The following is a 25,996-nucleotide window of genomic DNA, read 5'->3' on the forward strand; positions in this document are numbered from 1 at the left end:
TAGCCTATTCTAGATCCTGTTCGGGGGACTCTGAGCCGCACTCTGAACCCGCTCCGCTGTGTTCCTGGATGGTCTGCAGCTCGTCTGATTCGGAGGGCCGCTCTTTGAAGGTGTTGTCCTCTCGCCCCGGGGCATCTCGGGAGAAGAGGCGGGCCAGGTGGGGGCGTGGCGTGGCTTCGTCAGGGTCAGCTGTGCTGGCGTCGGGCCAGGGCTGGCGGGGGCCCTCAGCGCCCGTGGAGTCAGTCACCGCCGGCTTCGCCGAGTCGCAGCCATTGTTCTGGGTGGCATCTGCCTCGGCGAGGCCTGCGCAGAAACAAACAAGGGTCATCTATGGGCCGCGGGGCCTGCATGGCACGCAACAAAAAAAAAAAACCACAGCTCAACAATGGGCTCTTTTGATTGGACCTGTGTGTCCTCCCAGGGACAGCAGGGCTAACGGGTCACATTTGAACACGCCTTACCTGAAGAGGAAAGGGTAGAAATGGCAGATGAGAGACGTGGGCAACAGGAAGCGTGAACCAACGAAGCACTTTTGCGAGATCATTTTCTTCAAAATGGAGACAGTGAAATAAAATAAAATCTCCCCGATTTTGCAATGGCATCACCTGCATCCCAGTGGAGTGCATCCCGTCGAGCCCTGCCTCCGTTTGCGCGGATCATTTTTCGGTGCACTCGTGTGAGAACTATGTTTGGCGGATCACTTTCCAGCGTGATGGCAGTGCAGATGCGTCTCTAAGGTCCACTTTGACAGCTATCCGTTAAGTTAGCCAGCTCCCACAGCGGAGGACATCGAGTGCATTCCTGTCTCCGAAAACAATATGCACACTGTACTGGAAGAAATGGTGTAGCACTACACCGGGGGAATCTGCATGCTAATATTGGCTGAAACAGTGGCCTGTTGTCAGAGCTGCATAGTTATTACAGGGAAAGAATGGGCCAGTGTCCCTAAAATAACTCCTATAAGTATGGATTTTCCACAAGATGCAAGTCGACACTTATCTGATTTGGAGCCCGAGAGGCTGTAGTCTCTGGGGGGGGGGCACAGAGGCCATGTACAAGTTTATACTATGATTTATTACAATTTCCGATGGTTACTCCTTAAAATGTATCCGTAGCAGCATCATGACCTTTCATTCTTTTTCGTTCTTGGCCTTATCTTCAACAAAAGGTGTGGTAGGTGAGGACAACAAAAATCATCCATAAAAAGCATAATTTCTTTTAACACAATGTGGACACAGCAGTAAAAGGTGGAATAAAAACGACCTGATATTACTTGTGTCTTGCTATCGGGGGGGGGGGGGGGTCTCTGCAACTAAAAGCCCGATGGAGTCCGTCCACGACACCATAGCGCTGCATTCATGATGAGATGAAAAGCAATTTTTTAGGCCATTTTGAGAAACTTAGAGACTATTAAAATGAAATCAGGTCAGCTGCTTCGAGGATGATGGCACATCCCATTCAAAGACTTTCTCTAATGACTTTATTTTTAAAAAGCACAACTGCAAAATGAAATAAAATGATAAAATAAGCAAAAATAAGACATAAAAACATAAAAAAACATATATAGCTTTAAGTTTAGGTGGATGAGAATGCCTATTAAAGCTTAAGTGCTGATTCACGTTCATATATCTGTAATAAAATCTGTTGCAGGTTTTCCAGTCCCCCCCCCCCCCCCCCCCCCCCCCCCCCCGGGTTTGTCAGCACCCAAAAGGACCTGCCGGGCATTTGAGCCAAAGGTGGCTGGTGGTCTTGACAGCCTGCAGCGAGGACGCCTCAGAGAAGCGCTGTGCACGTTGAATGTGTTTCGTGCTTCCCTGACATTTGGAGAGGGATTGCAGCAGCTCATTTGTGTCAAGTTGCGAACGTCTATATGGAGCTACGTCCTCATGTGCACCAGCACAGCCTCCTGCACCATGACATGATGCATTAGAACTGATGTGAATGACATAGCACATTGTTCTTCATCACCAACTGTTGATGTTTCATATTTCACTGTTTCCTCTGCGGCTGTTTTTCCCCACAGAAGAGTAGAATAAATAAGGAAGCAGCTATTTTTTTTTTTTGCCTGCCTGTGAGCCCTCCAGGGACCATAATACTGACAGCGCGCCTATTCACGCTGGGCTGTATGAAAGTGGCTGTGCCTATGAGACACTTGACAGCGTGACTCGCTGCACGCTCTTATCAAAGGTGCCCTGAGTCAGGGTTTCAAGGGCCCAAATGAACAAACTGACCAAAATATTTGTGGAATTTGTTGATCCACGCTGATGAACCAGTGACCACCGAGCCAGGCGCTTGCATTTCTGCATAATCCAACCCATACTGTTCTCGTTGAAAAACAGAAATCCTCCCACACATGCTTTTACTGCCAACTAATGAAGGGTGGTGGATGACTCAAACCAAATTGCTTTTAACCTCCCAACATAAATGATGTAGATGTTATTTAGTCCTTAAGACATGGTATCAGATCTCTGCTTGGTTTGGATTAAGGGGAAATAAAGATCCAACTGACTGATCCACTCCCATCACCGTCCGTTCACACGCGGATAGCGACCGATGCTGTTGATGTTCTCTTGTTGCCTTTAAGTGCTGCTCGTGATTGTGATCAGACTGTAAGGCAAAAAAATAAAATAAACCGTTTAGCCACGCGAGCCAAATGTGTCAGTTCACAGTCCCTCAAATGCATATTCATAGCCAAACCAACCAAAAGGTATTTCGGTGTCGGCTTGCCCTTTAACAGCCCAGAAAACCCCAAAAGGAAGGTGACACGCAGGTTAATCCTGTTGGTTGGACTTATCTTTGCCTCATGTAAGACCCTCACAGAAGAGGGCTGCTCCTGTTATATGATATTAAGTAAGGGGCTTATTTTCAGATGAACCTGACAAAACTCAGCTAGATTGTTTGAGGCCAATTTGTTCCAGCGGCTGGGTCCCTGGCAGCTGTGGGACAGCCTGCGCTCCTCAGTCGGATGCTCTCTCTAATTGGGTCAAACCTTAACGTCTAATTAACATTCAAACGCTTGTTCTCTCCCCGACTAAATCCTCCCTTTTGGTGCCAGTCACCTGACCAACCAGCCCCCGGCAGAGCTTAATAACACCCAACCAGTTTATCAATAATTGTCTGTGGCGCTCAGCCACACGAGTAACCTTTTGGTAATGTTGAATGTGAATTCAATGTGTTGGTCATCAAATTTGCTCTGGGGACCTAAGCGTGGTTGCATTTGCTTTGAAAGATTTGAAAATGTTCAAAAGAGAATATGTTTTTTTTTTTCCCCCTCCTCCGTCACCACATAAGGTCGCGCAAAACACGCACAACCTGTAACACAATCAGAACACTGCACCGGGAGGTCTGTTGTGTTGTCTTTGACGGCCTCCTTCTTAAATACTAAACGTATTCATGGCTTGACGTCCCAACAGAAGGTCTGTCCATTAACTGGGGAGGAAACATCGGTCCGATCAAGCCTCCCTGTGCCTTCCCCCGAATCAGGAGCAACAGCAGGCCTTATTCAAAATATGTTCTCAACGCTTCTCATACGGATTTCAAAAGTGACCGGATAATAGCCTCATCTTGATTAATTCACCATGGCAACTCCAAGATGTCTCTATGACAACTAAGGTGCCAGAAGGGCCTCATGATTCTTGTGAAACTATCGGGGCCTCATTATGTAATGCAGCGCCTAAGATCATTGTTCAACAAAAACAATTACCTTCACCGCGTCTACCTCCTGCACAAACTCAGTGAAATAGTTTGGTGAGGGAATCCAAAAGCTGATAAGATCAGTTCTGTTCGGCAGAGATATTGAGCGCCCTTCGGGGGGGGGGGGGGGGGGGGGGGGAGGATTGGCATCTAGGGAAGCGGTATGCAGAGAGTGGGCTTCAAGCTCCTCATTTTTCCTCCTCTTCCACAATGATGTGCAAGCTAGCCTCTGGGAGGCAAGAACAACAAGGGGCTGTGCTGGGACGGAGGCACGGGAAGTATTTGCCTGAAAAAAACATCCATCGCTATGTGGATCCCAGCCAAAACTCCCTCTGCTGCTGCATTCATGTGCATCTGAAGCACCCACAAGTGTTGAGAAAAAAGCCCCTCTCTGTCTCTTAAATCCCATCTGGCATTCAGGACGTTAGCCCCTGCAGAGGTTTATCTCGGGGCGAGATAAGAGCGACCCGCTCCCTCCTTTTTAACTCATGACCTTTGAACTTTACTCACTTAAACAGGGAAGGATGGGATTCAAGGGGAAAACAGGGCACACCACTGCACCACAGTTATGTTGTGATGACAAAGTCAAGACAAGGTTTAGTAAAAAAAAAACGAGTCTAAATCGAAAAAAACAAAACCCTTGAATTTCCCACACTGCATATCAAATTATTAGTCACATTTGACGTGGCTTGTGTGCTGTGAGTGCTGTAAGCTCTCTCGTGTACACAGCGGTGTCATAGCTTCTGAATTCATCCAGGCATCTTTAAGGCTCACTATGCGATGCAACCCAACACCATGAAAGCAGAGAATATGTACACCTTTTTTTCACTAAATGTTGTTTGCTTATCTATTCAACAATTAAAAATGGAAATATACATAGATATGCTCACAATAGGGTTGTCACGATCCAAACATGATTACTTTGATACCTGCAATAAATATCTTGATACAATACTGACAAATTTATCTATATGCTATACTAAAAATACTATACCCTTTAAGTATTGATACACTGAGCAACAATAGCTTACAACTTGTTGTGACTTTTCTGTCATATGTTACAATGGGGTTTGAGCATATTCTTTCAAAAGTTTCTGAAACGTAATGTTAGTAGAGCCTGGTTCGTTGTTACAGTACTATAGACACGTATGTCTCACGATTGTATGTCACCGACAATCAGTCAATCATTGCAGTTCTCTCAAACAGGCCATCACTTTATCCCGTTAGACATCTGCATGAAGATGTCACAATTAGCACATGAATTTTTCCGTGTTTTCCGAGGCCGCCACGTTCTGATCCGCCGACGGGGAGAACACTACATGATGCTCTGACTCGGTTCAAGGAGCTTTTCAGTGTTTTCACCCACTAGGAGACACAAAATCCCATGTCAATAAAGCACCAGTGAGGGACAGCCTCATTTGCTGGCAGAGTGGGTTTTGGTACTGATGGCCGGTTCACAGTGACGCGCCGAAATGAATCTTCTGAGCAATCTGATCACAGGCAGACGAGTGCAGGAGACGTCGAAACCATTAACATCTGTCATTGTCAAATGTATCAATAAAATAAGAGTAAACTTTTGTTTACTCCACAAAATGTTCTCCATTTGAACGGATCACACATTTGATTGCTTTTTCCAATCGCTAAACACAGATCTGGGAAAGCCCAGATTTTTTTTGAATAGCTATTTGATAAAAATACTTTTACAAGGAAGTGTAAGTGTAATAATGAATTAAGATCTAGCGTGTGTAGTGAAATTTGAATGAAAATACATCTCTAACTTCTCTTGAGGCCCACTTTTCACAGATGTTGTTTATTTTCCGATTCCTAAGCTCCCAGACAAGATGTATTGATTTGGACCCACGGCGAGTTTGCAAATAGACTCAGTGGCCTCGGCCAGCTGTGTTAGGTGACCATGACTGCGAGTATTTCTCCGTTCGCCATCTGTCAGAAGGGTCCCACAGATAAAAAACAAACAAATGTGAACACAGAGGCAAAATCTCATGACAAATACTCAGTTGCGCGGCACTCGTTGCCAGGCGTGAACTTTCATCCTTCTCAACTCGATCTCACGGTTCTTGTCTTAACATGCGAAACGTAGCCATTTCATTTAACTTTGTCCTTTCTTTCTTTTGCGAAAGGGAAAAGACTCCATGTAATATTTTCCGACGAATGGGATTCAGGCAGTAGGCTAGTGCGTTTATTCTCTCCTGGTTAGCCTCACGCCGTCACGACGGACTCTTTGCGTCCACCGACCCATCTGCTAACACACGTACACACTCAGTGATTGTGGTGCCAGATGGTCGCGTCCAGATAACGTGGCCTCCTGAACGCACAGATTCACTCGGTGTGTTTTCAGGAAAAGCTGCAGACAAAGAAGAATAAACAAGCATTTGGCAAGTGGTGGCTGTTGCATTATTTGAGCGATCTTTAAGGTTCATTCGTCAATCAAGGATTCAGGAGTACAAAACGACGGAGGAAGGGGAAAGAGATCAGAGGCGGATCCGTGGATGAGTAAGCGAGGTGAGAAGGGGACCAGAGAGGAGAATCTGAACAATGGTGTCAAACCAAACAACACTGGCCCAGTGATGGCTGCAGCCTTTTAACAATTAGCGCTTTTCAGGGGGGGAGGAGAGGAGGGGCTTTGTGTTGGCAGTGCCAGGGCTCGTGCCAGCTCGTGTCAGTCCCGGCCACAGAGACAAATGACTGAACCACTGAATATATATATATATATATATATATATACATACATACATATTAGCGTGTACAGCAGAGGAAGATTCTCCATAACGTCAGCGATGCTAACACAATCGCAAGGAGAATATGCAGTTCTGCTAGTCAACTCCCATATTTTAAATTACTAGATGCTCCATATTGGGTCTGCGACTCAGTAGTCAGATATTAACTGGGTAGAACACAGTATGGTCAAATAAAAAGACAACTGCAGATATAAAATGAAAAACCTATAACCTACGGATGCCAGGATTAAAGAGGCAACAGGTTTTTGGTGTGATATCAACAAATATGTACATCGATCACTCAACACACATCCAGATTATGTAAAACTTGATTTATAACTACATTTAATGCTTTTATGTTATGGGACATTTTGATTGAATTTGTTATACTTTCATGCAATTTGCCTCAAGAGCTCCTTATTGTGGTGACACAAAGGTACACACCATGTTCATGCTGTACAGCAAAATCATAAGAGTGTGTAGATCGAATAGTTCTGTCATAATGTTTGTAGAGCCAGTTTTATTAAAAAAAGACACTTCAATTGTTGGACTCGAACAAGATCCCAGCTGACCCCAGAGGACATTGTTATTGAAGAAGACTATTTATGAGGCTGGAGGCCGGTCTGGAGCTTTCGGGTTTTTCGATGCAGGATGAAAACAAAATAAATAAAAGCAAAATTCCCTTTGTTGGTTTTCCACTCAAAATACATCACATTGAGAGTTTGAAACAAACAGAGAGGCAAACAGAGGGAGACAAATTCAGAAAGCAGAGGGCGTTGTGCTGGCGAGATTGAGGCAAATGTTTACCCTGCTGTGTACATTTTACACACTGCTGCATTAAATCCAGCATATATCTCTTCATCCGTAGAAACTAAACCAGATAGTAAATATTCACAAGACATCATCGGCAAAACCTGTTTAGATTATGTTCCCATTACGGGTTGATGTGTGTCTTCAGAATCCTCTCCAGTGAGTTAGCATCGAGCGGATAGAAAGGAGGAGTCTTACTTCCTCTCCTTGCTCCCTCCCTCGTCAATTTACCTTGATGAAAGCAGACGTTTGACCTGCAGATAATGAATCTGGAATGACATTTGATGGGACTTGGACAGGTTTATTAGAACAGACTTGTTATGTTGCTGGCTTTGTCAGCTTCTTGCTTTGACAATTTTCTAATCAAATGGTAAAATATAGATTTTAATTCTGAAAGATTAGGGAGAGAATCCAATTATTTCAGTTTGCGCCCTAAAGTACAAATACAGTGTCTGCAGTTTCATAAATTGTGTTATTGGCTGCGGGAATTATATATCAAATGCTCCCTAACAACGTTGATATACCAAGATATCTTCCACCCATAACGTGTGGAAGGTAGAAAAATCTAATTTGCATAGTACGGGTATTGTAATTACACTCCCCGAGACTCTCATTCCAGCACAAATATTATAATATATATGAAAGAATTTGCTCCAACAATAGCCATTCAACGTATTTGCATCCTGTAATTGTCTCTCTCCTCCTGACCACCACGATGAGCCCCATTTCCATATGGAGAAGAATGGAGATCATTCATTCAGTACAAAGATTAATATTGTGTTTGAATCCATTTTGAACCACTGTGTATTCCAAAGTAGCAGCTTGGATGGTTATGTGGTGCCGTTTAGTGACCCCGACAGAGCCAGGTCAGAACAGTGGGGAGGGGGGGGGGGGGGCTGCTCTAGCCCGCGTCATATAATTGGGCCGTAATGGGCTTTTATCAGCCACAAAGCTGATGGTGGTGTTTGCCCTTCAGTGGAAAAGCAGTGCAAACAGGAAGTGCTGCATGGAGACATCCTCAGACGCTGGATGAGTCGCGACGCCTGGCTGACGACAGCTCCACCAAAACGGGCTCCACTTAAGCAAAGCTAACCGGCCCGTCGTGAAACCACTCACATTGGGCCGATTTGGTGGCAACTCCTTTACATTTTATTTTGCCCGGGCCCCGAATGGACCTAATGGCACTCAATTACTCGGGCCTTGGTGCACAAGTAAGAGGAAGGCTTTAAATGTAACCCTAACAGCGATGTTGGCTCAGTAAGAGTGAGGAGCTGATAAGAAAATGGGATTCTTACACGATCAGAAAGCAGTGATGGCTGAGCAAAGAACCATTTAAACATTAAGCAAAACGAAAACTCTCACCGCGATGCCCTGAAGCAGCTTTTTCATCAATCATGATTAAACATAATACATATAATGATGGAGCTTTCATTTCATTTCATTTTCCACCTCTAACAAATGTTCAATCACCTGACGGAGCGTGCAGACGCCGCAATCAGATGGTACTTTGTCAGCTGCTAAAAAAATCCATCAAAAAAAACCCCATCACATCTTAAACCGGCATCCTAATTCATTCCTGTTCTCATGATAAGGTGCCAAAAGCCACTGTGTCAGCAAGTGGGGGATCCCCGAAAGGACGAGCGTGAGAGAAACAAGACACGCGACTGTTGGATGGAACGGTGCGCTTCACGGAGCACGGCTTCTTTGAAGCATCACTTATGTCGGCGGCGGATCCTCCGAGGTCTGCTGCGTGCTGATCAATGGCAGGTGTTAAGCCTAAGGAACATAAATTAACTGCTGGGGAGGGAGCGTGTCGAAGAGCGGACAGATCAATGTGAAGAAGGCACAACGTTCCTGTTGATGATGAAGCATCAGCGAAACCGCTGGTGGTCAGTTTCCTCCTGTGCAAGCAGGCAGGTATAAATAGTGAACTCTGTGACAGCACATCTATGAAGACACGGTTCACTCATGCACGAGTGCAAATGTGGAGAATTGGACGTGGTTGATTTTTTTACCTAACATTGGTTCAGTGGTGACCTTTCCTTGAATGTCATTTGGTTGCAGCATTCGTCTGGTGTTTGATGTGTAATCATAACCGGTGCTTTATTGACTGTGCTGGAAGACTGATACAAAAGAGGCAATGAGTTCTGTGTCATGTTAGAAATGCACAGTTGAACTAAGATGCAAGAGATGTAACTCACCTCAAACATTCATAACATTCACATTATTATGATTATGTAGCTTATGCATTATGAAATTACTTACAATTTACAACATTTACACTGCAATTCACCGACTTTAAGTAAACACTCTGACATTCCATTAACCATTAACAGACTGCTCTACTGATTGGTAAAACACATGTTGAGTCACTATGTCTTATTGAAGAATGTATTCAGCTTAACTTACAAGCCATCACCACTGCTTGGTTGAGTTATGTCATTGTAAAAAATGTTAATATTCCTCAAAGGAAAGGAAAAATGCATCGCTCTTCCACTAGGTTTTTCTCAGTGAGGACTGGAGGATCAATGGCAAGTATTCAATACACCATTTGGAATAATATGAATAACGGCACAAAAAGAGAAGTAAATGCAGCTACAACCAGAGTCTTCAGAAAACTCTATTTGCACTTGTTACACAATGCCACTGGGATCCACAAATCACCGTCTCTCGCCTCTCTGATGAAGTGGAGCAGGTCATCAGGTGCCGTTCATCTCGCGGCGGGTTCGGGAGGTGTTGTCATCCCCGGAGAGATTGTGATTCGGGATGATGTGCGATACCCGGCTTGCAGCCCCAGCTCCCCCCCCCCCGGGAGCGCAAACACACCGGGGTCGTGGCGGTAGAGAAGAGCTCAACGCGGCACCGAGGCGATAGAACACCAGACGCTCCGAGGCCCCGCCAACTCCCATCGACGAACCGCACAGGAGATCGGCAGGCGTCTTTCCCCCCCCCCCCCCCCCCCCCTTCATACATGTTCAGTGCGCTCACAACCCGAGCAACAACACTTGTGTGTTTCTGCTCGTGCGAAGTCATCTGCAGCGGGCGGCACTGTCCGCATCGACTCACGCTCTGCAGACCTTCGGTCCTGCTGTGAGAGCAGCACCAGGTGACCTCCATCATCACGCCTACAGGAAGCTCCGACAGTAGAACCCACACATCTGGGTGCTCCTGACGTTAACAGCGCACAAACTGCCTTCAGACATTTAGTGGTTTGGCTAAAAGACAAAATATGCCTGATTCAATTTGACGGTCTCGGCAATCAACAGTTGCTGAGTAATTATTTGACTTATTCTTGCTTATAGTTTGAGGTCTGATCACTTAACCTTTGTAGCAGCACACAAAGCCAACCAATATTTTTCATCTCCAGATTTTCAATTATATTTTCATTCATGCCTGCGATGGCGAAAGAGCCGGAAGAAGGCAATTTTCAACAATTGTGACGTTTTACCTCTTAAATCGGCTATTGAAAGAGAATGTGTAAGAACAAAGGCTATTGGCCAGCCAAACCTTTAAGAACTGTCATCTCTCGTGCTGTAGATATTTCAGTAAATACACATGGCCAAATCCTTCTTCACCTCAGCTCACTCTGAGAACAATCAAGACTGACACAGAAGGGAGAAAACAGACGCCGCTGGTCTTCTGCCTGTTCCTTGAACGCTCCGTGCTCTTCCTACACAAATGTTGTCCACGTCTTGAAGGTTTTCTCCTTGCAGAATAAACAAGTAACTTTCCCTTTCGTTATTATACCTGATTTTGTGCAATTACGTTTTCTTTGGACACGCAGCTATGACACTGTGCCACAGTGTCACAGTGTCATAGCTGCACACATTGTACGTGAGGAGAAGGATGATTTCCTTCGCCCTGGGGGGGTTGCATCTTCACCCCAGAACGCCTCAGTCACACAGTTACAGTTACATTCAAGGCAGCACAAAAGACATCGAGGAAGTTGGTTTGATGGAAACATGGAAACTCTTAACTGAACTCTTCCATAGGATCTTTTTTAATAATGTAGCACAATCTATTATATAACAGTATATTCAGTATCCCAGCAGAATACCAAATGATTTTCCAGAGAAATGGTTCAGAGCTGTAACCTCATTTATAAAACAAGAATCCAGCCATTTTCCACCTGCATTTGTTAATATCTCCTACATCCCGGTTTGTATGAGTATTTTTTATTGAAATCAATCAAATGAGTGCCTTCATCTGCTCAGTTTAAGTATTACGGTATTACAGTATTATATGGCCTTCACAAACCACCGCCAAGTATTTATTTCCAAAACTTTCTATTGATGAATTTAGTTTGATTCCAAGGTTGCCAGCTTCAAATCCTGTTCATCACTTCATGTGTCTGTAGATTTTGAATTCGTAGCCAGACTCCGGGAGTCAAGGTCAATATGTATGTAAATTGAAATTCAAGATATGGTCGCTTACCAAAGACTTCATCTTGTGATTCCGGTTCGTCTGTTGCTGCTGCTGCCTGCATTGCTTCTGGTTCAGGTGAAGGAGCCTTTAATAGGAAAACACAAACAGATTGAAGAGGTGAGGCACTGAGGTGCCATGGCAACAGAGCAAAGACAGAACAAGAGAGAGAGAGAGAGAGAGAGAGGGAGAGCAAAAGAGAGAGGGAGAACAACAGGGATCGTTACAACTATTTAGGATTTGGGGTTTGATAATTGCAGCGAGACCTTGCTGAGGGACCCATGTGTTTTGCACTTTTTGCTTTTTGTGATGCCAGTTCTTAACATTTCATCAGTTATATTTACAGTGCAAAGCCATTTGATGAGGCAAGAACATTTGTTTTTAAACCGTCATATTGGTGCCCTTTAGTAATCGTCTTGTGTCTTTTTTTTTTTTTTTTGTCCGTTCTCAACAACCATATATGTAGATCTAAAACGCATTCAGACACTTTTCGGCATCAAGCCTTTGACCTAAATATATGCTGACGGCTTTTGTTGCTAATGTTGTACTGCAAATAAGTAGCCTATCGTGATAAGCTGTGAAATCTCAACAAGAGAAAGCTATTTAATTCAGAAATTAACACCAAAGAGTCATTTCCAGCAGGCCATTGTCTAAAAATTAAATCCATTCTGATGTCCTTTCGTGGTAGATTTTGTCAATGCGGAGCTCCGTCTGAGACAGTGAAACTTATGCAGCTGTCACTTATATTGCGGAAACATAAATGTTAAAATGGTACCATCTAATCCTTGAATGGGAACATAGGCCTTTCTTACCCGGCTTACCAGATATATACAAGTATTGATTCAGCTGTAGCTCCCTGACAGCTTTGGTGGGATTCAGGGGGTCATGAACTAAGGATTAGGCCGGCTGAATTGTTCCACCTGTAAGTCCAGGCCCTTTTTACTTGCCTTAATTAATCTCCCGTGTCATTTAAACAAGTCCATAAGTCATAATCATTCATTTTTATAGTCACACAAGTTACTTGTTTTTCTTTAGTGGTTCCAACTGAACTAAATATCTGCATTTGCTAATGCTCAGATTTATACATCCTCCCACTGATTCCCTCCTCCTCCCTGAAGACAATATACAAGCCAGCAGCGCCACCTTCCACCTCCCAGTGCGATCGCCAACGTAGGGAACCGACACTGTTCTCTGAAAATGAAGCAAGCGGTTCCCGATGCGAATCACGTAAAGGTTAACAAAGTGCCACCCGAAATGTATTTTAAAACAAAAAATGTCAAATCCAATCAACGAGCTCAATGCTGGATTTACTATACTGGCTGTCTGCCGGTGGTTCACTTTGAAATTGGGATCTGCTTTGAATTTTTGCGTTCTCTTTTCAACCTGCTTTCATTGCTAAATCAGTTTGAGTATTTTAGGTAGTAGTGGTAAGTATTTGTCTGCTTCTATTTAAAACTCGTGTTGTCTTTTTTCAGGAAATGGATAATATTTACGCAGTTAGTGACAATGTGGTCTCCATTGTGACTCTTGAAAAGAAAGGAGAGCTTGACGGAGTAGCATTGATGGACAGGGCTTCAGCGCAGGTTCAGTTGACTTAAATGGAAACAAAAGTGTGCTCAATATGTTGAAAAATGAAATGTTTTTAACTACATCCACATTTTCACTTTTAACAGTCGCATTGATCTGTCACTAAGTGTCCAAAGGTTTGTCCCTCATCGAATCGCTTTCAAGCAACAAGTGAGCGAAACAAAGCTGTAGAAAACATGCATCCGTGAACTTTTGCTTTGATATAGCTTCCCTCATCACTGCTTTCCCACAGTGTGACTCGCTTTTCAACACTGCTTCCCATCATTAAGGCACTCTCGCACACCCACACGCATCAATACAGCTGTCTTGTATCTCAATTCAGCTTTGCACTTTTTGTAACTGTGATAATTAGCAATGCAAATAACGAATTCCCCTTCCTGGAACTGAGCCTCTGGTGATTGATTGCTTGTTGAACTGATATAGCTGGAAGCCGGCCCTGACTCATCGGATGGAATACGCAAAGTAATGCGCTCGAGGGGAGCTTTGAAAATAAAAAATACAGCTGATAAAATATGGACAGGATGTTTCCACATTGATGATTCATTCAGGAACTTGCCTCAATCACTTCATTCCTGTCCCTTATGGATTCCATAAACCCAGCAGATTGCAGTCAAGAGCTCTTTGCCCAGTCTGCTGCAATGGTGCCAAGCACGTAACGTTTAAGCCAAAGACGGCCGGCTTCGCTGCTTGTTTAAATGTTTCCCAAAGTAGATCATTCAGCCGGATTGTGTGTAATTTACCTCAACTTTTAGGATCTAATGAGTTAAAAAGCGGCTATCGAGTGTTCTTCACTAAACAACAGGACTTGCTGATAACAAACAACGTCTCTTTCATTATGGAAATGAAGTGAATGTGAAAAAGCCTTATTGCAGGGAGTGGGGGGTGGGGGGGGGGGTTATAATTGCTTGGTGGTTCTGCAAATTTCCCCAAGCGCAAATTGGTCTATTAATCATCTATCTAATAATTGCTAAGGTTCGCTTGGTGTGACCAAACCATTACGTTTCCTACAAAATGTCTAAATCTATTTGAACACATCAAATAGGCATCGATACACTTGTAATATCTGAGTCTTTAAGACATCTTTAGCCTCTCCTTTAGAATATTTCTATCATGCATAGAGCCATTAAGTGCACATTTCAGATCCCATTGACAAGACTTTCATTTTAAAATGAGCCATTTGGAATGTTAAATGTTAAAATATGGAGAGCAGGCAGTGTTTGCTTCAAACTCACTGAGATAACATTAGCTAAATGAGCTAGTTAGCCACAACATCTTAAAATAAGAAGCCTGATTCTGTGCACCTCTTTCTGGTATCAAGAACCCTTTGGTTTCAAAATAAATATCTGCCACTCTCATTGCTGCATACAAGCGTCATGGCTGTTTTTCTTGTTAAAAGCTGCAGCTCCACTAAGCCCCTTTTCCATTCTTTGCAGTGTGGGGTTTAATGTGCCTAAGTGCTCCTTAAATCTTAGTAGGTAGAGGGGAATAGTGCAGCCATTTGAACATCTTTCAGAGCTTGGCTGATTGGAAACTTTCAAAAGAAGCCTCTTCACCGTCTGTGGTCCGGGGATAGCTGCCTCGTTCACACTTGGGAGATGGAACGGATCATCTCCATATCACTGAGATGAGAGAGCACCAGACACGCCGCGCTCGTACCTTCAAAAGGCCAGCTTTACACCATCTCTTTGAAACAAGCACTTACTTTTGTGGTTCTAATAGATAGAAACTGGGAGCCAAGCAGTGGCAAAGACACAACAGAGTACATGACACACTTGAGGTGATTAAAGTGTAATCATTTTTCAGAGGAGGATAGATGTCAGACGGAGGGACAGAAAGGATGAGAAAAAACGCCCGCTGGGCTGGTCACAACAGACCCGACGCTCTAACTGGGTACAATGGTGGCGCTGAAGCCTCGAGGTCTGCTAGCTGAGCTTCAAGCTCCCTCATCTGGAGACGGCAGTATTCAACCAGTTCAGTTAAACCAAGAACATGGAAGAAGTGACAAGGATGCATGATATTGTGACCACAACACAAAGCCTCCTCACAGCAAGGAACGAATGCCAAGCCTTTCAATTGCACAACCCCTTTTCAACAGGATTAAAAGCCTCTCATTACAACTTGAGCTGCTTGATGCTTTAGATTTTTAAATTCCATCCGCTGAGACCGTGCCCTTTACCGCCCCCCCCGCAGTGTTTAGTGTCTTTGGGTGTGTTCACATGTGAGGCATTAGTGACGACTGTAGAAGATGAACAGGAAATGTTCATTTCCACCAGCAAAATTGAAAAAGGCCGGTGCTTGATGAATTATATCCGTACCCTCACTCCGTTCTGTTAGAGACAGGTTTATCTGACACATATATTATTAGCTGATCTTACAGTGGTGCTGAGATTATTTGTGTTGCTGCCAGTTAATTCCTAGTGTGCAATGTATATTACTTCAAAGTAAATTCTCGTTCCTTAATGGACAGTATCTAAAGTTATTTCTACACTTTGCAAAAAGAATTAGCTAACACCCTCTTTCTTGAACTGTTTGAGATTCCCTACATTTCCTCGAAATTTCCTTGCAAGCCCGTCTGTCATTATGAACCGTGGGTCATACTTGGAGATGGAGGCGAGTTTGGCGATGGCTATCGCAAGCGCAATCATGAAGCAAGAGCCATAGAGAGTCACTTCTTCATGTTCTTTTTCCAAGCTGAGAAAAGTGCACTATCTCCCCTCAGATGGATTTCTCTCTGGTAGTTCAGCATCAGTAGGAAAACTGCAGCATTGATGTTTCCTGCTCAAGAATAATGGATGTCTGCCACTGTCGCTGGGCAGGATATATCTCGACATGTAACAGTCCCTGGCTGCCGGGAATCTGGTTTATTAATTTCACGGTTTAGTGTTGTTTTACCAGTTGCTTTTCTTTCAGCCCAGAGAATTGAATCAACCAACCGATCACTATCAACCTCTGGTCTATCCTTTGAATAATCTGTAGGCTTTGCACTCAATAACAAGGCATTCTGCCCATGCTTAAACATGCTTGGTGCATTGGTCTGTAAGTCACTGTTGATGACACACACACCAGTTAGTGCGTCAGGAGAAATCTGCACCAATCCTCACAGACCTATTTGCATTCGATAACATGAGAGCATCTGTTCCATTCGGGCCAAAACAGAACAAGCGCGGCGTTATTTTGAGTGGGACTTACAGCTATATAACTATAAGTGGTGTAAAAATATCAGCAATTTATGGTTGAAGCTCATGTTGTTTTGAGGTGTGACTAATGAGGTGTGGGTACATGTGACCTTTTTCTTGAAATGGTGAGGGACGGGGAAAGGGATCACGACAGCCCCTAAACAAAACCGTCTTTACTCTGACACGCTGTGTTCCTTCGTAACTGTTGCTAGGACAACTGGCTGTTTTGCCAGGCCTTTGAATTGACTTTGATGCCATGATAATCAAGCCAAAAGACAGGGAAAATAAGTATAAAGATGGACAATTGTAAAGCCGAATGAACAAAGCGGCCTCCCTTTAGCGGGCATCCCACTTGACAAACATGTCCACTTCTCTTGCTCCGGCTCTTCTCTCTCCGGCACTTTGCAGACTGAGGAAACAAATCAACTCAGGGCTGAAACATCGACCTCCCTACTGTTTCTGGCTCCCCTCTCCTGCCCAGACATGATCCCTGCGCCCATTAAAGGCACCGGCCAGGTAGTTGGACGCGAGACGGACCCCGCGGGCAGATGGCGGGTTCTTACGCTGCCGCCTACAGCCCCACCAATGCTGTTTATATTTTCTGCACCCCCCTTTTTTAGCGGTCTGACTTGTGGGCGGCTCAAAATGAGCTAGCGGGCTCCATATCTAATTGGAGCCTCAATGGCAGAAACCTGTTTCGAAAGGAGCAAAGCTGGGGGTTAATCAGATGATGTCATTAAAACACATTACTGTGCCAGTTTAATGTGGATTAATCCTTCTCGCACAGGACAGTGTCTGGGCTTGTCATTTGCATAAGAAGGAGTCTAAAATGATCAAACATATGTGCTTTAATTAGAGCACTAACAGCAGCAGACATTTTCTGTCAAGTGCTAACCCAAAAGGGCACAAAAGAGCACCTTGCTTCCCGGCCAATTAAAATATGCCTATCGTGAGGGCCTTGAGGCCTTTGTCCGTCGAAAAAGCAAAAAGCAAAAAAGTCCCACTTTATTTAACACTTCCCTTTTGAAATATGGCATGGATGTAGAGGCTCGAATTTTCTCAACTGTGGTCTACAAAGTAATGGATTCATCCTGGTGGTTTTCATGTGCAATTATCCTACAATAGCGGTAAAAAAAAAAACATCAGACAGCATAATGTATTTCTTTTACTTGATCAATGTCAGAGAGCTGAACATTGTGAACAAAGCCAAAACACAGTCCTGATGACCACCGGCCCGAAGCTAACGGTTGCTTGAGACAGGTACCCGGGTGTGCGCGTTGATGCACACCATCGCCTGTCTTCTTCCTCCAGTCCAACTGGGTTCTCTCTCACACAGCTGTTAAAATGAGGTTTGTGGTTTTGAGTGAATCATTATATAGTGAAACCCAAGAGCAGCAGAAACCCATCATTCTTCCAACAGGCACCCCAAGGATAGGCACTGCACTAATACACGCGCTCCATGTGAAGCGAAGAGTCGGTGGATTATTCCATAGATCAATGCGTCTGAGAAGACATCACGAAGAGTTGCCTGTGGCTCTGTGACCGCCGCAAAACTTTGATTTGTGATCCACGTGGCTGAGGTGGGGGAGTCAGCTGTGACAACAAACAGCGTCTCAGCAATATATTAATATATTCTATATATATATATATTAATATATTAAAAATGTATCCTTTTAAACATGAGGGATTCCAGGCATAGACCTTTGAGATACATAATGTGTGCCATTGCCCTGTGTTGCATAAGCTGTGACTCTTTCAAACAGCATTCAACGGTCTAACTGAAAGCTGAGGGCAATAAATCAGAATGACAAAAAAAGAGTCCAAAGTCCAGCTGCTGAAGGCCAGTATTCAGACTGATAAGGTTAAAGAAATGCTTCATTCTCAGGCCATCCTTTTAAAAAGATCTGACGGACATTAATATTATTCCACATGCATAAAACAAGCAATGACACACCTGCTGCGAGGACTCTTACCTTGCTGCCAGCTGGTGATTCTCTCTTTCCTAGATGCTGGCCCATGCTTCTGTCAGAGACTGTGAGGAAAACAGAGAATGTGTTTACACCAGGTGGACCTACCGAGTACGTCCTCCTCCTTATCTAACAGAGAAGGGCCGCATCTTGAAACTGTGTGAAACTGTTTCACACGCAGCTCTAAAAACACCGGTGTGGTTGGCAGTTTAGTGCGCCTCGCTCGGCCTGGTGCGAAAGTCGTCAAACGAAGCCCCGGCGTGGACCAATCAGCTCGACCGGGGGCGCTGGAAGAGGAGGGTGTTTATTTATACTCTCTGGTGTCCGACAAGCGTCTCCAGACTGTACGTAGCAATAAACTAGAGGGAAGACAGCGAAAATGTCATCCTCAAAATTCAATAACTGAGGCAAATAACAACTGTCAATTTCAGAATTAAAGGTGCAACTGACAACAGTTGTAAAACTTTTTTTTCCCAACTGTAGTACTGACTACTGCCATAACAACATCTGGGCCTGCACCCACTATGTTCAAATTATCCGAGGGAGAATCATTTTTATCACCTATTTCCTTTGATGGAACATTCCAAATTCAATGACTGCATTGATGCTTGTTGCACTGAGCCTCTCCGACGAGTGAATCAGAAAAGATTCAAATCAAGATTCAATCACGACAATCGCACCTCCTCGTTAACGCACGCACACACAGGAATTAACACTTTATTTCCACAGTGAATAAATATAAAGCATTGAATGATGCCACTGCGTCATTAGATTGTGCGAGCGAGCGTGGGGGGGGGGGGGCACAGGGGAGCAATGTTTACCACAGACATCAGCTTCAGCAGTGCTTCCACGTTCACTATAGCAATTAAAAGAAAGGCTCCCAGGAACTGAAAACACTCGCAAAACGCTTCTAACAAGAGTGAGTTTCTCTTGTGAGAATCCGCCTCATTATAACGTAGCTTGCTAATGCCTCTCGGCGGAGAGAGGAGCGGCCACATCCGAGAACGAGCATATTGATGAGAGCCGTTTAACTGCCCTGAGCATTTTGTTTGGCTGTTTGTCGTGTAGTTACCGGGAAAACACATTTAGCACAGCTAGTCTCTAACGGAGTCTGTACCATCTGTATGGTGCTGGTAGGTTACGGTGGGGTTTTGGTGAGCATCTTTGGATGGAAACGCCGTTTAGGAGAGCGTTAAGAGTGAAAGACGCCGTAATAAGAGGTTTGACCGTTAGAAAGCTGTCCACTCACACACACACACACACGTACTAATGCAAACAAGCTGACTTCTGTGTGTCAGACAGTCCACAGCATCCCGACAATAAATTAAAACCTCATTTCTCTGTTTGTAAAGCCATTTTACTGCCAGGAACCGGCACCACCAGTACACGCTTCCGGGCGGTTTAACAAAACCAAACTATTACAAAGCTAATGTTTACTTTCTGCTACATTAATTCATTTTTCTTTAAATAGGCCTGAGCTTACTATTGAAAGTGCTTTTTAGCTGCCACACTAAGGCTTAAAGCGGCTTAAAGGAACAAAAACGACCAGACTCATTGTCATGGTGCCTAAGATAATATTGCACAATACATTTACAATGAACTTCAAAAAAGAAAAAAAAAAAAGCTTGTGAATCAGTATTAGTATATAGATATATACTTCGCCAGAGGAATGAAGAAAGGAACTGTGGTTTATTTTTGTGAGTACTCAACAACACACATTTCTCTCCTTCTGACAACAGCCATGAGACTTCTCTCATGATTTTAAAGCCAGTGACTTTAACAAATTCATTTTACATTCTTCAAATACACGAGGGCTTAACCTTGACTATAGCTAGAGATAAATACTGGTGTGAAAAACCTTGCACGTGGATTTTAAAAAGCCTTTGTAAACTCAATGAGTGTGCTGTTCGAGCACAAAAAGCACAACGTAGTCGCCACGAGAACAAACTGAAACTCTCTGTAGATTGAACAAATACACTGAGATACAGATGCTATCAGCAGCTGTGTGTTCAGGTGAGCGTAAAAGCTGGAATACACTTTGATGTCCACAGACACATGCAGAGACTCCGAGGGTATGCTACTTAAAGTGAGGCCTTAAAGACAGTCTCCCTCTCTAATGTTACACGATCAAAGCCGAGATCCTGCAAGGACTTGTGGGGGATTGTTGCATAATAGAGTGTGAGGTGCAGTGAGGAGGAGTGGTTGGTGGGAGTGTGATACCAGGCTGCAATTACAATGCTCCAGCTGTACTTTCTACATGAAATGATTAAAAAAAAAAAAAAACACTAGTTTGCCTACTTTTTCCTCGCGCATCGCCGTGTCATTTCAGAAATTCAGCGGTAACACATTTAAACTGTTATTCACAAATTAACTCACGTATTGCTGTTAATAGCCAGGTGTATCTGAGTGCATCTATATTTTTTTTCTTTTTTTTTTTTTTAACATTTCTGTTTTCCTTTTAAACACACCATTAGGATGGGGAAAAGCTGTTATGACGGGGCAGCAGGATACAGCCCAGCACCTGGAAGGATCCATTACCACTCAGCAGAGTCTGCAGCACATGTGAGCAACAATCTGTCTGAGCTGTCCATTACATGTGGCTCTTCAACATCCAAACAAACTTTCTACTTTGTGTTTTTCCGTTTGTCGCGAACACCGGACCTATTTGTTCGTGTTTTCTTCCAGGTGACAGTTTCCAACCTTAGCGGTGGAGAGAGGACAGCGCCGTCCACCAGAAGGAACACACAACAGCTGGAGGAATGATGCCTGTGAGGAAAACCTTCTCCAGGCCGCCCAGATTTTGGCTCGAGTAACATGTAACCAACCAATAAACAGGACAGTCCTTCTCTTGGTTAGTGAGGGTTTTTTTTTTTTTTATTTCTGCAACAACACTAATAAAACTCTTGGGAGCAATCGGGTTTGGAAGCAATACCATTCGACTCATTGCTTTCTGTCCCTGCAGCAAGTTTGTTTGCGGATCTACTTAAGACGAAGCCAAGGCAACATTTGTCTAATGGATTTCACACCAGTGGGATTGCTCCCACTGAAGGATAGCCACTGAACCCGAGTGTTGGCGAGATGGATGTAATGAGCCAACTACACGATGTGGCATGTTTCTTTCTTTTGTTTTCCCGCTCTGCAGCTTGTTGTTACATTAAAATGTCCCCTGGCGGTGTTCTGTTCTTTTGGGATTTAAGAGGGTTTTAGGTCAGTAAATCCACGGATACGGGGTTACTACAGCACCGATCACACAGCAGTCAAAGTTGTATCATATTATCAGAGTTGTATGCATCATGTCTGGTAATGCCGTCATTACAAAGTTCAGATATAGGTCTGTGTCTAACGACTAAAAAGCTTCTTCCTGGATCTGTTTCAGCACTGCAGCAGCACGCACCAACCAACCTACAAGGACACACTTGTAGGTTGAGTGCAAGAACTCAACTCCAAGCATATTGGATTTCATAAGAAGCCTGCCTAGCGCGCACAACAAGCTCACAGACCTACACCCATCCTCTGTTTCGCTTTAGATTTGCTCTCGTGCAAGACGGACAGACAGCTTCTTCTTCTTGGCCCCTCCAGCTGGCCTCAGTGACTGCACCGCGTTGCACTCCACCGAGAGTCAGTTACGTAATGAATGCGGAGCCTATGAATGTGTGTGTGTGTGTGTGTGTAGACGGGAGGAGAGGGGCTCTGATAGAACGGGGTTACAAACTGCCTATGTACTAGTAACAGGTTTCTTCTCACGGTAAGAGATTTGAGGGTCAGGGGTCTACGTGTGTCCTTCACGGCTGCCATCTTCTCGTGCAGATGGAGATGAGTGCATGCTGCAGGAAGCCTCACTTCCTCCCTCTCTCTCGCTCTTCCTCTCTCTCTTACTGCATTGACTCTCTGTCAGGGTGCCGGCACAGGGTTGTGTTTTTTTTTTTTTTTTAAAGATGAAAAGGTGAACAAGGAAGTGGGAGTGATACCTGGCATGTTTTCCAAAGCTAAAAACAACAAAAGGGTTTCGGCCCAAACATGAGATTATTTATCGCTTTAAAAAAAAAAAAAAAAAAACATGTCCAGGTTTTACAACCTAAAAAGTAAAAGTGATCCAAGGGGCTCTTGCCTGTATGAGATTGGCCAATGTTGCGTTCAACTTTTTCTGCTTTTTCAAATGAATGAGAGGCCTCACGCGCATCACACCTGATAGGAGTAACTAGCTCTACCCTGCTATACTGTTTCTTATGGCAAGCCTTCTGACTCCTTGCAGCTTTGGCAAAGTCTTACAGTTGCTTCACCATCCCACTCGCTGATCAAATAGGACAGCAGCAGTTGTCCTTTTCCTGCTAGGAATGAGATGCCCGGGCTTGTCTTCCCGTATTTTGTTCAAATAGTCTTTGGTCTGATGTAAAATAACACCTCATTCCATATCTTCCTTCCACACACACAGACACACTCAGATATTCTTTTACAGGGGCAGAGGAGGGTGAAGTGTTTAGACCAGGGACCAACCCCTTGGTATCAAAAGCGAAGCCAAAGCAGAAGGTCACACTTGCACTTTCTTGTTACTTGTCCTTCTGAGTTTGTATCTCTATGGTTGAAATTCACTTAATGTAAGTCGCTTTGGATAAAAGCGGCAGCTAAATGACATGTAATGTAATGTAATAATGTAATGTAGGTGAACATGGTAAACATGACGATTCTAGCATGATCTGAATCCGTAGTTTCAAATGTTCATCAAATGTAAATCATGATCCCATTTATTAGGAAATAGAGAATAAAGCAGGTAGCTCCCCCGACGTTGTCTGGTCTCATGGTAATGTGTGATTTTCTCCTGAAACTCCTCCTGAAACACTTCACACTGTGATTTCAGGTCATGAAATTTAATCAGAAATGTTTTGATTGCCTAAGAATGTCTCTATCAGTGTTTGGTTGTGATAGGCGCAACCCTCCCTTATCACGAATGGTTTCAAAAGAAACAAAAGACAACTGTAAACAAGAAAAAACTTGGCCACAGCCAAAACTCCAAACCTGAGGCTTCAAAGCGGCTGTTGTATGGCACAATTTCTCTGAATTTCTGGAAAGGACTGCTGAGGGATTGTCCCTCTTGAAGAAGCATATGGTCGTTATTGGAAAAATAATACTCCCTGGGGTCCAATGCTGTGTACAGCTATTGTCCTTGTTTATTCAAGCATACGCTTGTTTTTAATCTGTTATGCACGGGCACCTCCCATCCCTCCCGGGGGTGTCCTAGCGATGAAGCCCGTTGCCCCAAATCATAAAGCTCAACGCTCCTCGGTGGAGATTCAAAACCGCTGCCACCTGGGGTTAGCCATCCAATAATCCAAGGACCTCGCCACTTGGTTTTCCCGGGGCAATATGTTACGGCTGAACCCTCTGCGGCGGTGTAATCCCTGTGGGAGAGGCTGTGACACCACCGTGGCTGATAGTGAGTCCCGAGTCGACAGGCGCCGCCTTGCCTTTTTCTCATACGAGGTGTTCGTGTACCAGGTAATGTGACTAAACCTGTCTGCCAAGAACAGGCACAGACAGGAGGGGAAGTGAGAGAAGAGAGGAAGTTTGGGAGGCTGCAAGAACGGAAGTTGACTAACCTCAGTGTATCACCTGATACAGTGAAGTCACACACACACACACACACACTCACACTCACACATTGAGCAGTATGGGAAATTCAAACATAACACCTAAAAGGTTCATTTTAAGCGTCTGCAAAACTACACTCACGGCCTGCTGGTAAAGCCCGCCTTGCACACCAAGCGGAGGAATGCTTGGCATGTTCTTTGCCGGGTGAGCTGCGGCAAATCCGAAGCAACGCAAAGGAATGCATTCCTACTACTACTGCTGCTGTCCCACCTCAGGTAATCACAAGCCAACACAGGCTGCTCCTCAAACTACGCGAAGGGTAACCTTCAACTGCTTGCATACCGCAACGTGTACGGCCATATGAGCTTTTTTTTCCGTCTTGTTAGTAATCCCTCACATGCCACTAAATCTACAAGATCATCACAAAGAGATGTCCATCAATGCAGCATCGATCCATGCTGTAAAGTAATGTAAAGTATAATGGCATTATATGGTACGGCGAATATTTATTACGCTATGATTTTAAATTACTAACATAATTTGCTCTGTGTTCTGTCCAAAACAGAGGTGAGGATTAAAGCTGTGCGTAGTTTGTATAAGATGGAGTCAGAGGTTACCTTGCTTTAATAAATCAGTGGCGTTCAGAGGTATGCAGCCACCCGTGTGCGAGGACTTTATTTATAGGCCGTGCATAGAAGCAACATTAAATACGAACCCATTTTTTCTCGTTGTTTAAAAACACAAAACCAACAGACTGTGTGTAAACACGACATTCCACATCTTGTCAAAGAGTCTGCTGCTACATCTGGGCAGTTATCTGCTTCTACTGACCAACAGTACAGCAATCCACAGATGTTCTGCTCAGTTAGGACAATTTACTTGGATGGTTCCTGATAGTCTTCATTGTTTTGTTTTTTTGTAGTCAATTTACAAGGTAAGCTAGCTGGAGTGATGTAATACATTCCTCCGGGTTTCACCGTGATGCCTATGTTATTGATTAAAAGCCAGTTGAACATTGTAAATAAATAATTCATTGAAACCAGGAACACAGAAATGTTTGGTTCTCATATGTAAATTCCACAAAAAAGACGGTGTAAAACTCCTTTTCAATTTTTCAAATTAAAGAAGACACAATTTGATGCATGATGACATGCATCATTTGGCATTAGACTTTTGACATTATTGTTATGTTGATATGATCAATTCGGCATATAGATACTGCCTTTCCAAACGTACTTTGATCGAGATTGAAATTACGCGTTGGTGTGACGCTCCGCAGCCAGCTGCATGTTTCCGGTAGCAAACAGCGCTGGAGCTATTCGAAATATCTCAATTTAAATGGATTCAAGTACTTCTTGTCGTAACCTATGTACGCCGAATGTAAGAAACCCATCTAGTGATCGACATCAGGCCTTAAACTCGTCGGGAACAGCGTGTTATACTACCACTAAGCAAAGAAGAAGCGTAAAATACGATGCCGGTAAGCTGTGATTGGTCCGACGAGAGAAGGCAACAGGGCGGGTGGTGTTGGTAGTAGTGTGGTGGAGGAGGGGAGGGGAGGCGACACTGTACAAGCACCTGACGAAGCAGGGACACTTTGCGGGGACAGTGGTCCTCATTAAACACAACACTCACTAAGACTAAGTCACGTCAAGTTGGATAGAGCGCGGAACAATGGCATTCCGACCAGGTTTGCTCGCGCGTAGTAAACAAGTCGACGTGTTTACAAACGTCACGCCGTGTATTCAGCAGTATAAAGCAGTACCGTGGGGGCGATAGTAACGTGTCTTTGACCCATTAGCATTGGATTTATTTTTCTCCCTTTTAGTTTGTGTGTGTGTGCGCGTGTGTGTGTGTTAATTTGACCAGGTCGACTGTGCACGTACCCTTCTCCGGTTTTTTCTGTGCCAGATGCATCCACAGCTGCGCCTCGGACTGGACGTCACCAACTGTCAGTCTTCCTTCCCTAAAGCGCTCGACGGTGGTCGTCGACACCAACAATAACGCCTCCCCACACACA

General features: G+C 44.1%; 1 protein-coding gene across 1 annotated transcript; it reads right to left on the bottom strand.

Moving 5' to 3' along the window:
• Positions 1-2: 2 nt before the first annotated feature.
• LOC119197003 (myelin basic protein-like) lies at positions 3-25,996 on the bottom strand. The gene is made up of 4 exons (XM_037452856.2): positions 25,863-25,996; positions 18,397-18,455; positions 11,673-11,748; positions 3-303 (listed from the first exon to the last, which is right to left on the bottom strand). The coding sequence occupies exons 1-4, from the start codon at positions 25,891-25,893 to the stop codon at positions 5-7; spliced, it is 465 nt and encodes a 154-aa protein (XP_037308753.1). The 5' UTR covers positions 25,894-25,996; the 3' UTR covers positions 3-4.

This window comes from Pungitius pungitius, chromosome 11 (assembly GCF_949316345.1).
Source record: "Pungitius pungitius chromosome 11, fPunPun2.1, whole genome shotgun sequence".
Classification (NCBI taxonomy): Eukaryota; Metazoa; Chordata; class Actinopteri; order Perciformes; family Gasterosteidae; genus Pungitius; species Pungitius pungitius.